The 15,863-nt window shown below is 45.8% G+C and overlaps 1 protein-coding gene and 1 long non-coding RNA gene across 3 annotated transcripts; both read right to left on the minus strand.

Annotated features, from left to right (window-relative positions):
* Nucleotides 1–3,585: 3,585 nt before the first annotated feature.
* On the minus strand, nucleotides 3,586–6,681 carry LOC136950229 (uncharacterized). The gene is made up of 2 exons (XR_010877478.1): nucleotides 4,080–6,681; nucleotides 3,586–3,898 (listed from the first exon to the last, which is right to left on the minus strand). It is a non-coding gene; the product is annotated as an uncharacterized lncRNA (long non-coding RNA).
* Nucleotides 6,682–6,688: 7 nt separating this feature from the next.
* dusp3a (dual specificity phosphatase 3a) lies at nucleotides 6,689–15,569 on the minus strand. Of its 2 annotated transcripts, XM_067244421.1 has the most exons (4): nucleotides 15,295–15,569; nucleotides 10,672–10,904; nucleotides 8,044–8,150; nucleotides 6,689–7,873 (listed from the first exon to the last, which is right to left on the minus strand). In XM_067244421.1, the coding sequence occupies exons 1-4, from the start codon at nucleotides 15,462–15,464 to the stop codon at nucleotides 7,589–7,591; spliced, it is 795 nt and encodes a 264-aa protein (XP_067100522.1). In that variant the 5' UTR covers nucleotides 15,465–15,569; the 3' UTR covers nucleotides 6,689–7,588. The 2 variants fall into 2 exon arrangements, with proteins under 2 accessions (XP_067100522.1, XP_067100523.1); XM_067244422.1 differs by having other exon boundaries at nucleotides 7,735–8,150.
* Between the last annotated feature and the right edge of the window lie 294 nt (nucleotides 15,570–15,863).

Raw genomic sequence — 15,863 nt, forward strand, 5'->3', positions numbered from 1 at the left:
ATGCCAGAGAGGCGTTTCTGGGACCACCCACCCGCAGCAGCTTCCAGAAAAGCCTCCCTCTCCAAACCAATACTGACATATTGTGTGAAAACAAATGTGATGCGGGTAGCAGCAGGTTAAACAGAAGTTATATGGAATAACTTTGGGTTTCCTTAGATTTGATGTTTTCTTTTCAGCCATGTAGGCTTCCAAGGGATCGATGTCATAACAGCCACCGGTAGCATAGACCTAGTACAGAAATGGTCACGGTGTAATATGGTCATGGATGTGCTTGTGATATAACCACTACATGCTAACAAACGTCCCTTTGGTCATGCTGTAACTTTGAATATTTCTGCTGAGAAGGCTGCCTAAAACAACAGGGCGGAACTTTTCTCTCAAACTTGAAAATGTAAAGGCAATGTGAAAACACGGGCCTTATGGCGATGAAGATAAATAGCCTGTTTTGTAATTTTCGTCATGCAGCTTTTCAGAAGTAGCCGAATGTAACCTTGTGATGTTAGCTAATATCAAGTTATTCAGCCAAGGCCACAATCCAGATGCTTCTGTTGATGGTTCATCCATCAATAGTATATGAAAATTGATTACGTAATGTAGCAAAGTGTAGCAGTGTGTTTAGCGGCATTAGCAGACGTGAGCAGTTTGAACCTAACCTTTCTGTTGAGAGCATGTAGCCCTTGTATAGTGCCTGTCTGTCAACAGCTTCCACATACATGCGTATTTATTGCAGTACAGCGCAGAAAGCTTTTCATGTGGAAGTTATGTCTGTGGATAATTTGACTACATAATTGTTTGATCTGCTGTAATATTCAAGCAGTTCCTATGAAGTTACTGCATCCTTCCTGCCAGTCTCTGTATGATTATCATCTCCGCCACAAATTACATGAAAACAAAGGGGGAAAAAATACTGACACACCACATCTAAGATGAAGGTAAAACATTTGTCTCCCTCTTTTGAAGAAAGAAGAACTTTTTTCTTAGTTGAGGGTCTACCTCTTCCATTTTCCTTAATACCATTCATATGTTGGATCCGATGTTAGGTTATTTCCTCCAGGAACACAATGACACTTAGGCCTATTGAGTGACTTGTGACACTTGTTGGTTAGATTTTATCTGATTTAACTACTTGTACTCACTGTAAATCTCACACTTATGAGGTTCATGTTGTTTAATTTGATTAACTAGGCCTACATGCTTTTATGTTTCTTCATATTGGCACTTATTTGCTTTTCACAATGTATGCTTCATGTTTTGGTTACCCGCAATGTTTTTGGGCCTATCTCGTTGTTTATGATCATTGACGTATGCACTTTTGTAAAGCTCTCTCTTGGAAGTCACTTTGGATAAAAGTGTCTGCTAAATGAATAAATGTAAAATGTCATATTAGAGACTCAAAAACCCAGGGATCCTGCAGGAGATTGCGGCGGCCATCTTGCTCCAGTCCTGACATAACGGTTTCTTAATAAACATCAGGCCTGTGTTTGGCGAGGCTCTACAGGAGCGACAAGGCACTGTAAAACAACAGAGCAGAAGGAGATGAAACGAGCAACACCACCACGGGCACAGGCGCTTGGAAGAAGATCTGAAGGCCATCCATTCCACAGCCCATTCTCTCTCAATATTTCCCAATAATTAGCGCTGCGCCACAGATGTGCATTTCCCTCCTCCCTCCTGCCTCCTCCCCCCTTCCCTCCACCCTGTCCTTTTTTCAGGGATGTGAGTGTGGAGTATTAGGACGAGGAGTTAAGGGGAGCATCATGTGCTTTCCATTTGATAAAGTCATTAAAAAAGAGGACAAAGATGAAAGTGGAAAAGCCTTACATGAAAAAAAAGGACTGTGGGGAATTATCATGAGAACCTTTTGCTGTTCGGAAACTGAATTCAGTTCTAAGACTCTCCGTGAACTCTAACATATGGGCTGAACCCAGAATGTTGGGTGAGTATGGGACTTAAACCTCTGGTATTTTGTCTTAAACTTGAGGGGATGAATTAGTGTCAAACGTTTCAAAGGCCACTGACACCTTTATTTGGTGAAATTATGTGAAAGGCTCTACACCACTGAATCACTTGAAAGATAAGTTTTCACTTAAGAAATGTCAAAAGATAAAGAAATCGAATGCTTTGCTGATTTATTGCACTTTTGATAGTATTCTTTTGATTTGAGAAGAACAACAGTTTCTCTCACATTCCTTTTTGAGGCCGTCCTAGAAGCTTCACCTGTGGGCGGGACTTGGAGATACTGTTCTGTGCACATACCAGACAAGAAAACCACTGCTGTGCATTGCGGAAATAGATGTCACTTCCTCACACTGCCTATATATACACACACACACATTGTGTGTATATTTACATAGGCCTATTGTATATATATATATATATACACACAAATATACACACACCCAGACTATGTATATATAAACAGTATTTACCCACAACATGCATACATACATACACACTCTCAGGTACACATACACACAAATACAGTACATACACCTCTGTGTACATCCGTACACACACTCTAAAGTTCACACACTCATGTTCACACACTCATGTTCACACACACACACACACACACTCCCTGATTCTAGAGATTATGGGTCTGACAGAGCAGGGAGGAGGCTCCTGCACTCAGGGGCCCACCTGGGACCCTACAGCTGGCCTGCAGTAATCGCATAGCGCAAGGGGCCATGGAGAGAATGGGGAGAATGCTGCAGTGTCAGGCCAGTTGACTAGAGCCTTTTCAAAGGTCCACCTGACATGAGCCAGGTGTGTGTCTCTTGATGTTGTGAAACCTAAATGAGCATTTACATCAAAATGTATAGACATGGGTGTGTATTTACTTGTAAGAGGACGGAAGATGTAGACTGAGACGGAAAGAGAAGGGAGGGGGAGAGATTGTATGGAGCTCTGCTGAGGTCCTTCGGAGCAGTTTGTCTCCATCTCATGGCCATCAGACACAGCGCAGAGACACAACGAAAAGGACGAGTATCTTCAATGCCCAATATTGAAGCTATTCAGTGGCCAAGAAAAATCTAAACAATTTCTCCTTTATTTATTCCTTGATTTCCCAAGTGTAAATGTATATAATACAGTATGCAGACACTTGAGTGACTGTTTTTTAGCGGAGTTCTTCCCAGGTTAGTTTGATCCAGACTCTTCAGGTTGGGCCACTGTATTTATCTAGTCTTCAAGCTGTCCTTCCTTGTTTTCTTTTTGTGGTTTTTTTGAAAATAATGATGTTCTGTTTCACAAATACATTCTTCCACTCTGTTGTAATCAAGGCCCATCTAAACAGACAAGGGCTTGCAACGGTCTTTGGAAAAATGCTGGGGTAATAGACGACTGTCATGCAAACTACACTTATATAAAAATATGAGCCCTTCTCATGACTGGATCTCCTCAGGAAACATTGTGGGATATCGCAATAATGACCATATTAAAATGAGCTACTACGTTTACAGGTGATTGATGGGGTGATTTAACTGTGTCTTTGTTACGTCAAAAGAAAGTCTGTCTGTGTCTGAATAATACATCAACATAACCACTAACGTACCGGACAGTAAGCACGCTCTTTCCCAGCTCAGGTTAACATCTTTAGCCATTTATTGTATAACATAAGAAATAAACAACTTTCCAAAGGTAAGAAAAATAACATTGCAAGTTTAAAATCAAGTGCACTTCCACAAACAGTGTCACCTCCTGAGAGGTGCAGTCCCACCTAGAGTGTGAAGTGAATACACAAATCAAAAATAGATCCAATCCATCTTCAGTGTAAGGCTTTAGGTGGGATGCTGTATCATTCCTGTCACGACTAGTCTTCCTTCTCCCCCTTTCCTAGCAGTGCCCCGCTAAACACTGTCGTGAGAAAGGACCCCACTGGATGACCCCACTGGATGACCTCACTGGATGACCCCACTGGATGACCTCACTGGATGACCCCACTGGATGACCCCACTGGATGACCCCACTGGATGACCCCACTGGATGACCTCACTGGATGACCCCACTGGATGACCTCACTGGATGACCCCACTGGATGACCCCACTGGATGACCCACTGGATGACCCCACTGGATGACCCCACTGGATGAAAACCCAGCCCCTTCAGTGCAGCGTAACAACACGTAACAGGTGCATCCTCAGTGACATCAATACAACATAAATGGAACGTTGAGAGAACGTCAGGTGATGACGTTGACAGGTGGATGGGTAGGCAGTGGAGTCATTTGTGCTATATCTCCCGCTAGTGCCTAAACAGAGGTGGCACGGTCGTCATGGGAACGTGTTTGACATCCCGTCGGTGACAGCTGACAAGGGTCCATATGGGTAGTTATGTGAAAGAGGCCTATGTGGGAGGCCTCTACGTTTCTGAGGGTTGTACAAGAATAATAACAAGAGCAGCATTCATTGGCACGGCAAAGAAAGCACTAGCAGAATGGACAGTTACTCCATACAGTTGGGTCATCTGATGCACACAAGTCTTACCCAACATTCAATGTCCTTGTCCAAAACAAACAAACAAAAGAATGTGTTGCAGCGTATATTACTAGTGGCCTGATGAAAATATCTAGTAACTGTCATCATTGCGTCATATTATCCACAATAGCCACAGTGCATGTAACTTACCCAGTATATAGCATTACACACTACAGGAAGGTCACAATTGACATTCTTGACAATACAGCACATACCAAAAACATAACCACAAGATAATGTGTTTAAACCTTAGTACAACGTATCCTTTGGATAACCAATCAAATGACATTCCAAAGAACAACATAGTCCTGCCTTATGCACAGTTATTGGTTCACAATACTGACAATGTGTATCAAGTACTGCAGAAAATGTATCTAACAAGGACTCAAAATAGCCATGAAATAATTGAATAATTTGTGCAGGCCACTGGAATCATGAAACCAGCAGGTGGCAGTATTTCTCAACAAATGAAAGGGTGAGTGTACAGATGATGGTGCTCAACAACTCGGTCCCATGATCCTTCACTTCCTGATCACTTGTGTTAATTGAAAGTAACCTTATTTGTGGAACTCAGGTACTAACAAAGTTCCCTGTGAACCACTTCTATGGGTGTAACTGTAGGCAGTTAATGCTTTAAAAGAAATACCCTCATCTTGGACCGTTTGGAAGGTATTATTCATACAAATGAACTGTAAATCTTAAAATTCAGTTGTTGCTTTTTGTGTTTCGGTAGGATAATCACTCCTACATTTGACACAAATATTGGAGCAAAACAAACCAGTGTGTGGAGTCACAAAGCCAGTTTAAAAACGTTTAAAAAGACCTATTGAACAGTAGGTTGCAGAGCAGATATTCTTCGCGCAGTTGTTGGTTTGTGGCATGGTACTGAGTTTTTCCTCTGTGACTAAAGTTGTTAGTTCGAGGGTTATTCAAATCCTAGATTTTGGGATTACACAGGAATGTTTAATGATAGGTTCAGATTATCCTTTCATTCTCAGATTGACTCTTCAAAGGACTGCCTTCTGTGGGCTGGTGACAGGCGGTTGGGGAGGGGTGATGGGATTATGACTGGTGTGCAGAGAACACAGAATAACGGTGAAAGTGGACAATCCTTTTCCACCTGCTGTGACTCACAGAATCAATACATTCTACTCACAATACATCTACAATCCAAACCCTATTCTGTGCATACTACAATATTTCGAGTTCTCCTGAAAACTAAGGTCAAAACAAACACATGAAAGCCGTACCATCCCTGATGCACTACACAGCACCAGCAGCTGGGAAGGAAAGACGAGGGTGGACGGTGATGTTGACATGAAAAGCTGTTTGCCGAGTGTAAAAGTTAGCAATGGTGTATAATATCTACTTACAGAATGATACATAAGGACTAACACATGTACTTACGATACCTACACATTATAGACACATTGCTGTTACATTCATATATGTCAACACTTAAATATGTATATACAGTACATGTATATATTCATATGTATATAGACACGGAAAGAGGAATAGATAGTGTTGTATGTCACGATGTAACCTAGTTTCTTGTGTCAGTCTTCTCCTCTATTGGGAGAAGCGGAGCCGGCTTGGTCTCGGACGCAGACGAGCCCTCGGGCGTCGTAGCGTGAGCGCTACGAGAACTGACTCGTGGGATGAGCCGCGCGAGCTACGCGCACTAGCGCCCTCTTTAGTGCACGCGGTGGAATCTAAGGGGATCTACGGTGAGTGATGGACTCTCTCCCCTCTCCTCGTTAGTGTGACTGGCGAGGGCTGGCTGATGTTAGGGCTGGCGGCTCAGTTTGAACATGAAGTGAGACCCGGGGAGCATCAGAAGGGTTAACACCTCGTATGAATGTTTGAGGGGCGAACATCCTTTATGCGTTGAAGTCGAGCGAGCCCGTCGGTTTCAACACAAAAGCGCGAGTCCTTTACAGCGCCAACTTTTTACCTACACTAAATGAAGTCCAATCCGAGGCCTACCATAATACAGACTGGACTACTAGCTATTATAGTATCATGTGTCTATGTAACATATAATACATACATTGTCATGTCTTGGGCATTCTTGTTGATATATCATAAACATAGTGGGATGATTGACATATTGACATATACTGCAATGTACTATTACAGACAAACAGAAAATCCTTGTCATTCAACCCTGCGTCTGTGTACTAAGCCAGATGCTGTCGGATGTTAGTACATACAGGAACAAGGCAGTGGACATGAACAGGCCTAAGACAAACGACTGTGACGTTGTTGGACAGTTGGAACGACGTTGGGTGTCACGGGTGTTTGGCAGTGGATAACTGTCTGACAAGTGCGTCTTTGTGAATGGGGAGATTCCCGTGTAAATGCACTTGATCCGCTAGAAAAGGGGAGGAGGTTTTGTGGGCTGAGGAAATGAGAAAGACTGCGTTGAGTTAGGGTGGATTGGGATGGACGAGTGTGCACACACGGGCACAAGTATACTATACTGGATTCATTCAGTGTATGTCTGCAGGGGTGTGTGGGTCATCGAGGCCTGAAGTGTCAAAACTCAAAGGGGGGTATTCTCTCTCTTCATGGAATGTTTAATCTTCTTTCTTCATATAAAATTTGGCAGCATCTTTTACAGGAATCACCATGATGCTTTGATATCCCTACACTACCTCCTGTGTACTGCCTCCTCCTAATGTCTACGTCTCGGAATATCCCACACTCCCAGGAAGAGCAGGGAAAGGTGTCCTTTTATGCTATGACATTATTTGTCACCTCAGACACTCTGAGGTGCAGGGCAGAGACTGCAGGGCAGTGGGAAACTATGGAATGGTTACAATCTACTGGGAAACGATAGTTGTGCTATAATCTAGGATTTAAACCACATTGTCAACATCTTTGCTCCAAAAAGGGAAGCGTGTGAAAGTAAACTACATGTGTGGTTAAGGGAATGCTTTACATCTCAGGTCAACACAGACACTTTGGGGTAGTGTTCGGGGTTTAGGGGTACAGTCAGATGTCTGCCTGTGTGGACTGAGGAGACAGGGAGATAGAACAGGAATGAGAGGGGAGCATTGAACCGTGTTTGGAGAAGGCTCCAGTCTCTCCTTGCCTAACCTCTCCTTCAGTGTGAGAGCAGCCGGATATCAGGCAGATGTACCCTCACAGATCTGCAGGGAAAAGCGATGGTGAGAATGAGGATGGCAGCGTGACAGATGTGTGTAGGGGTGTGTGTGTGTGTGGCACAGGAAGAAGAGGAGAGATATAGAAGTGTGAGACTGTGAGTGTTTTTAACTTGTAAATGTGTGTGTGATGTGCGAGTGTGTGTTGCAGTGGTGTGGCGTGTCTGAGTATATGCTGGTTCGGGTCGGTCAAGTGTTGTTGGCTCTTCCGGGGGGGCAGCTGAGACCTGTAAAGGCAGAATGGAAGAAGGATTTGTGTCTCTCTCAATCCTTCTCATTTGGTCTTTAACTTGCCAACCTCTCCGTTCAGCTTGCCCTCCTTCGCCAGCTTCTCGTTGAGTTGGCACAGCTGGCGCAGGAAGCCGATGTTGGGGCCAATCTCTCTCTTGTGCCTCACCGTGGCGACCGCCTGCCTGGCGGACATTCTGTGGCGCAGCATGAGGTAAGCGATGACCATGGTCGGGGAGCGGCTGTAGCCTTCTCGACAGTGGACGTACACCTTCCCTGTTGGGCAAAGATGAAGACAGAACTAAGGCAGAGTCTCATTTCTTCCCAGTAGAAGGTTCCTACCGTAGCTCCTGTCTTTCTTTGTTCCCGACTTACAAGTAGAGGTGGTAAGATTCGACTGCCCTGCTTCCGACTTTGAAGTCATTCGTGGTCTTCAACGAAGGAAGCCATTTTACATTTCTGGGGTCTTAGGGAGGAGACTGAAGGAGAGGGAAGGAGGGATGGATTCCAGTAGGGAGGGAGGGAGGGAGGGCTGTGGAACATATGCTCAGTCCAAACCTGCCTAGCGAAGCATCTCCCCAGCCACGAGATGCAAATCAAAGGCCTGAATGACCTCTACGACAGACAAGGCAATGTCAAACCATCTACACTGCGCCTAAACAACGCCCTACTTTTAGAGGCGCGCGTGTGTGCGCACGTGCTGTGAGACATGTCTCCTTGTGAGTGTGTGAGCTCTCCAACATTGTTTATGTACCGTGTGTGTGTGTGTGTCTAACCCCAACCCTAACCTGTCTTACTCATACATTCATTATGGACCTGAACATGCCCCAGGAGACTTTCGTGTTGCCAACTTCTCACCGTGGAGGCGATCCGTTCACTCTCAGGTCAGATCTGCCGACTCTGCAGCAAGCTTGAAACCCGATGCCACTCCTCTCCCCATTACTCCTATCCACCCCCACACTCCTCCTCCTCCTCCCTCCTTTCTTTTCCTTTTCTACTACTCTCCTCTGCCTCTCCTTCCCTCCTCTCCTCTTCTTCCTTTTCCCTCTCATCCTCCTCCCTTTCCCCTCTCTGCTCCCCTCCCCTCTTCCTCCCCTATCCACTTCTCCTCTCCTCTCTCTGCTATGTTCAGTTCAGGGACTGTATCTCTGCCATCGAGGTGACCTCTTCAATACCCAATCACCAAGCGTCCTCCTGCAGATCGATGCAGAGCCGACTGGATCTTCCTGGTAGATCCTCCCAGACTGCAGCTCCCTCTCCTCCCACACATCAGTCAGACACATTCACATCCCCTCTCACTCATCCACACACACCCTCACACCCTCTCACACACACACCCACACACACCCTCTCACTCACACACCCACACACCCTCACACACACACCCTCTCACTCACACACCCACACACACACACCCTCTCACACATCCACACACCCATCCACGCACACCCACACCCTCACACACATCCATACACTCCCCCACTCACTCCGTCTTTATCTCCTCATTCCTCCTCTCCTCCTTTATTCTCTCTCTCTGTCCCTCCCCTACCCATCCCTTCTCTCAGCCCCCGACTCATGACCTTTTCCACCGCTCTGGAGGAGGGGGTCCTGAAATGTCACGGGCAGCTTGTTGACGTGTTACAGGAGGATACAGCACACTGTGAGGGCGGTGATGCAGCGCCAGCCGCTTCTCTGGAAAGATTAGTGTCCTCCCTGTTGCCTGCTGTAGACATTGTTGCTGATTTACCGCGGAGCCGGGCCGTCGCGGCCAAATTGGCTGGGAATTAAGATGCTTTATAATTGCTCCTCAGTGTCAAAGATGACATTAAATCCATGCCATAAAACATAGAGTTCAAGGCACCAATTAAACGCATCCCCTGGGTGTGTCAACACTAGGAGGGAGTTTTGGGAGGAGGGTCCCTCGTGCTGGGCCGAGGAGATGGACCAGTGTTGTTATTCTGCGGGGGTGGGGAGAGGGGTGGGGGTGCTGTCTGGAGGCTTGTGATGAGTTATGATGTTTTGGCAAAAGGTGGAAAAAGTTTTTTTCTCCTCCTTGATTTCTCCCTTTAGTCACTTGAAACCGTCCTGTTCATTTAGCCCATACGCTGAACATGAATTGTCGCAAATAAAAAAAAAGCCTTTAGAAGTTCAGTCCCTTCCAAAGCCAACGTTGGGACGTGTCTGATTTGAACCGGTGTCTATCTGAGGCAACGTTCTGACAAGAGACCTGACGGAGATCTGACAGAGGAATGTGGAGCAGGGCTCAGGAGTGAGTCGGATTTAGCCTGAGACGCTGCCATATTCAGGTCTAACTCTTCCTGTTTGCCGTTCAGCCGGAAGAACGATGACACAGCGATTGCATCACTAAAGCATGTCTCGTGTCTTGCTCCCTGAAGGAGCATGCTCTCTCCGGCACACCCTTGTTTTTTGTGAGTCAGAAAAGGAGCTTTTTAATGTTTAAATACCCTCCGTGTTGTCGCGCCGTCTTTCATGACCACTATGTGTACCAACACAGGATCACACGGTCCTTTTCTAACACTGCAAATCAGAGTGACCAAATAAATACTGACTGCAAGGAAAATCGAAATCGCTCGTCCATTCCACTCGAGTTAGTTCCAGTTACTCTGCATGATCATTCAAATCGTTCAATTAATGGCCCTTGAATTTATCATTAGGGGAACTGGACCCAAGACTCGTCACTCGGCTGGATTCAAAGTCGGCACACGTTGTGTCCCCTCTGAAACTTTGGGTCAAGTTTGACCTCTGAACCCTCGTCACAGGGAGACGTCCGACTCACCTTTTCCGTTATTGTGCGCCAGGGCCTTCTCGATGAAGTCCGCCCCCTCCTCGAAGAAGGCGCAGAGGTTGAACTGTTCCGTGTCGTTGGCCTTGATGCCGTGGTAGGTGATGCCCGTGCCGGAATAGAACCCTGCGCTGGTGTTGACGTGCATGAAGGAGTTGCCCTCCGCCGAGTTCAGGATGTGCGTCACCCCGAGTTTCTGCAGGCGCATCACATTCTGGGCTACAAACCTGTGGATGCACACCGAGCAGAACACATTAACCAGGGATACAAGTTCAAGTCTTTTATTGTCAGATGCACAGAACAACACTCTGTGGACCCTGTGTTAAAATACATCAATGTTGATATGAATCGCAATGCTGTACACCTGCAGGTGCACGCTTGTAGTGTGGAAAAGTAAAGTCGATGGGACGACGGAAAAAGTTGGTATTTTGACAAGAAACCATTATTTTCAATAAGGTGCTCCAAAAAGAGGTCTAGCGACCGCAGGTTTGAGAAAAACCCCCGTGACTTGGAACAAGACCAGGAGACACAAGTTTTCCAGCTGACACTGTGCCCACCAGAACCCTGGAAGACCTTTACATTGTCTTTTCAGAGCCCATAGCTTTAACTCCCCATCTTCCAATCTGCCAGGACAATTCGTTTTTTGTGCTTTAAAATCTTTAAACCCAATCCAACCCCCTCCCCCAACACTCGCCCTTCAAGCCCAGGCCACTTTCTCTGGCAGCTTGGCCTGGCTCTGCCATGCCTGGTTGGAGGATGACAGAGATGATGGGGATAAATAGTGGAACTGCATCTAGACAAGAGGAGATGCCTGGCCGTGCCGGCGTGGCCCAAAGGGGACAGGGCAGGATTCAAAGCAGAAACAGACACAAGGAGACGGTTGGCTGGCAGCCAGGGGACCTGAAGGAGAGCCACGGGTGTCCTGCTTGATGCCCGAAATAGGGCTCGGATAACAAGGGGGGGGAGGGGCGAGAGGGCGGAGAGATGTGAGGGGAGAAAGTAACAAGGATTGTAAAAGAATAGGATCCTATGAGAAGCTAAGAATGTGTTTTTTATCTAAGGGGATTAGACAGTGAGAGATGTACAGCATGTGAGGGCCAGACAGAGTGGGGGCAGAGGGAAGAGAGAACAAGAGCTCCACTCTCTCTCCAGATACAGTCGACTCCTGTTGACTTATACAGAGCACTGTATCAAACCACCATTACACTCCACTCCAGCACATCGCCTACATCCTCATCTCAACTTCCCAGAAAGAATCAATCAGATCCTCCCCCTCTTCGTTTGACCTACCCAAGAGTACTAACATACACGTATCGTTACAACCACTCGATGTCCATAGCCATGTAGTGCACAGTGGCTTGAGGTCAAGGAGGGCACGAGTTATGTGAGATATCCCATGGTGCCGTGCAGGCCATCTCAGACTCCAGAGGCCAGGCTGACTGACCCAGTCAGGGTCTCCAGGGAGGATGAAGGGGGGGGGGGGGGGGGGGGGGGGGCACTCCGCCCACGCCGGCTGACTAATAAAGATGAAGTCTGCCACCATTTTGCTTTACGACAGCACGATGAGGCTGCCCATCTGTCTGTGTCTGACTGCCTCTGGGGCAAAGGCTGCTGAGGTGATGGAGCGACGGGCTCTGGTCTCACATTAGCTCACAGACACCCATAACTCACACTCTCTCACACATACACACACACACTTGTCTCTCCTCTCTCTCTCTTTTTCTCTCTCTCTCTCTCTCGGTCTCTCTCTGCCCCCCTGTGATTCTCCGACCTGTCAGCCACAGCAGATTGCAGTCATATTTCTCCTGCAATGACAATGACTCACTGTGTTAGGTGTCACTTCGAGCATGTGTGCACGAATATGTTGCTGACTGTGTGACTACGCAGGTCTGTCGCCATGGTCTGAGACTCATTCAGCGTGTACAGGGAAAACACGTCAGCGTGTGAGTCGGTTTGCTTGTTATGCGCTTGCCAACACCCACCCACCCACAAAGTATGGGTGTTAGTGTGTTTGTGTAGTTGTGTGTGTGTGTGTGTGTGTGTAGGTGTTTGTGTGTATGTATGTGTGTCAGAATTGAGGTTGAACTCGCTCCCTTCTTACCTGTCCTGTCCTCCTCTCCTTGCTGTGATCTCTGCAGTCCCCTGCCATACATTATTAATGCCAGCCCCACAAAGAGCCAAAGTGTGCAGTCAACCACAGGTCTAGCCAGCGCTTAGCAGAGCCATACTGTACTGTACGTCCGCTGGAAAAACAAGCCCTAATGACTGGGGAAGTGACTTCCGCCGTAAAAGAGCGCTTTTAGATGCAGGCCTGTTCTTTGATAAAAGCATTTTAGCACGGCTTACATCATAGATTCCATCAACATTTAATTTCATTGAAGGTGCTGCTTTTTTTGCTATATATATACACAGAAAACAAACTTCAGCAGTGCTAATATCTGCTGATGTTTGTTTTCTGTCCTTGCATTGGCTGAGGTGTTCCTAGGAACCTTTCCATATACAGCATTGATACGCAGGCCATTGGAAAGCCCATTCTGGTTTTATCTAGGTCTTTGTGTTCCTGTCCTATATGTTCAATGACAATTTGTAGCATATGGGCGCAAATTAACCGATTTGTTGTGGACAGACAGTAGTTTCATACATCAGGACAATACTGAACAAGGGCTACGCTGGATCTGAACCGCCATAGCTCCTTCTTCTGGTCCCAGTGGAGAAGAGAGTGGTCAGATTAGCGTGCAGAGCTTGATCAATAGTGAATCCATACCTCCCATCTCACTCTGCTCTGACATCACCTTCTGTGAGACGCCATGCACAATATGGTGCAAAATATCTTAGCTGATATTTCCCAGCAGGAAATACTGGAGCTCGATGTGGATCAATGTTCTCCATCAGACAAACACTATAACAGAAACCTGGAGTATTTCGCGTTTCTCATTTTCAACAACAAGCAGCTGCCTAGAGAACATGAACTCCCAATGACGGCAAACAGAGCAGAGCCGAAGGAGAGTCAACAGCAACAGTCTTAGACTTGGCTCAGAGGAGTGGCATATTCAAATTGATTTTGTTGTAGCACAGAGGTAATGTGCTTGCTTTCTGTCCAGCTCACCACTGTACACATCTCTTAGCTTTGTCTGGAGCCAAGTGATGGATTAGGCAGAAACACTTCCTGTTCATGGCTCCTTATATGGGAAATACTCTAGGCAGGTAGTCTACAGTCTGTGCGATATGGTATTATACTGTAATGCACATCTGCTTCTGGGATGAACGAAAATTAGATACTTTAATCATCACATCGGCAAAGTGGGTTCTTGTCACTTGGTCAACTCACCAATGTTACAGTAAGTTCAATTTGCATTAAGGCTTGAAGTGATGAATATGTTTATGAAATAAACCTCTTTACATGCAAACCACACCTCTCCCACACTATCAGCATACAGTGCAGCAATACCAAGAACTGACCTTACCGGAATGTGGACCGTAAATTCTGGTGAGTCGGCATGTTCATTGCATAGCCTATAGTACCCAGTCAACCACCTCAGATATATGGGTTAGGGGAATACCATAGGACAGTTTGCCTTAGCCCACTAGACTCCTTTAATTGTGTGTGTGCGTGAGTGCATGTGTGTGTGTGTTTCAGAGTTTAAGTAATATTTGGGTTGTGTCCTGTGTTCCTTCTATTAAAACACAATAAAAGTGACTTACACCAATCAATATAAATATATTAATTTCAATTGATTTGTCTTAAGTTGTTCTATTTTCATTCGTGTTTGTATTGTTTAACAAAACTAACACGTGGAGAATGAACAGTAACAGCTTTTACTACATATTAATGTAGGAAATTCCTCATTTAGTCGGTATTTCTCAAGATCCAAACAATGTAATCAATCGCCACCAGGCTGCAACTTATCACTGATGAACCTTGCACATGTGGTTCTGATTATTTTACTCAATTGATTTATGGGCGTACTCACGTCATATCTCGTCCTCCGTAAATCGTGATACTGTAGCCTAAAAGAATGGGTGGCGCTGAATGAAACGGATGAGAGAAGATGGCTCAGATAATGACATATTGGAGTCGTTTCATTGAGGAAAAATAGCTCTTTGCATCGCCCTTCAGATTCAAGCATCAGCGTGCGGGAGCATCAATTCTGTCTCGCGCGTGTATTTGTCTTTTCTTTTCGAAACCAGAACACAAATGCCCATGTATTCCAAATCATAGACTATATTTGAAAATTGTCTATCGATGTATAAGACTACACTAATAATACTGCTATTATACTTAACTATAGTCAATCGTGTCTATAAATATCCTGAAACACTTTTCATTGAGGAGTACAGGTGCAGGCTGTCTCGGGTGAAATATTGAAATAGGTAGCGTACTTGTTTTGGCAGACAATGAGGCTCAGGGTTGTTATTTTGAAAACAAAAATAACAGGAAGGACACGACAACATTTCAAAACCAAATGTTGTCTTCGTCGTGACTGAACATAGATCCTGGTCCTGTATTACGATAAAGTAGCATACCTGTTCATGTCATCTGATGGACATACAGGCTGTTTGGAGGGAAAAATACAGAGAAACCCATATTTGAATTTGATTACAGACAAAATGACTTACGCGTTACCAACGTATATTCTGGGGAAGACCTCGTTGAAATGTTGTGTTGGTAAACTGTAAAATCCACTGCCATTCGACAGAAGCTCGTTCAGTTGTTGCACAGTAACCTCGTTGTCTGGTATGGTGACTTCAGCTGGTGGTTGTTTTGCCGGGCTCTGGTGTTTCTTCATGGTTCCAGGCTGTCTCTTCGTATGGGCGAACAAACAAGTGTCAGATTATTGCCAGAGCCCGAGTCGTGTCAATTTCTGATTTTGCAGCATTTTATTCTCACTTGAGTCGTGTGGTGTCCAAGCTATCTGAAACGCACGCTCCCTCCCTCTCTCTCGCTCGCTCGCAGACACACCCCAACTCGCCCACCGCCGGTCAGACGCCCTGGAGATAGGTATTGGCGGAGGACAGCGACACGCGCGTACAAGGGGTGCAACCGAGGACCGATCAACAAAGCAGACAGGGCGCCATTAGACAGACCGCTCAATTACGTTTGTTTTGTGGTACTATAAAGAAGTCGGCTACATTTCAGTCTTCCTTCTACCAGACTGATACCGATGCCTATGGAACAAGTATGCTCT

This window comes from Osmerus mordax, chromosome 10, assembly GCF_038355195.1.
Source record: "Osmerus mordax isolate fOsmMor3 chromosome 10, fOsmMor3.pri, whole genome shotgun sequence".
In the NCBI taxonomy this organism is placed as follows: Eukaryota; Metazoa; Chordata; class Actinopteri; order Osmeriformes; family Osmeridae; genus Osmerus; species Osmerus mordax.

What these genes read in the sequence shown, in the direction of transcription:
- dusp3a (XM_067244421.1), bottom strand. Translation starts at nt 15,464, where the DNA reads ATGAAGAAACACCAGAGCCCGGCAAAACAACCACCAGCTGAAGTCACC. An exon ending in AGAATATACGTTGGTAACGC is followed by an intron (nt 10,905 to 15,294) that starts GTAAGTCATTTT and finishes GTGCATCCACAG; the next exon opens with GTTTGTAGCCCAGAATGTGA. An exon ending in GGCGCACAATAACGGAAAAG is followed by an intron (nt 8,151 to 10,671) that starts GTGAGTCGGACG and finishes TTTGCCCAACAG; the next exon opens with GGAAGGTGTACGTCCACTGT.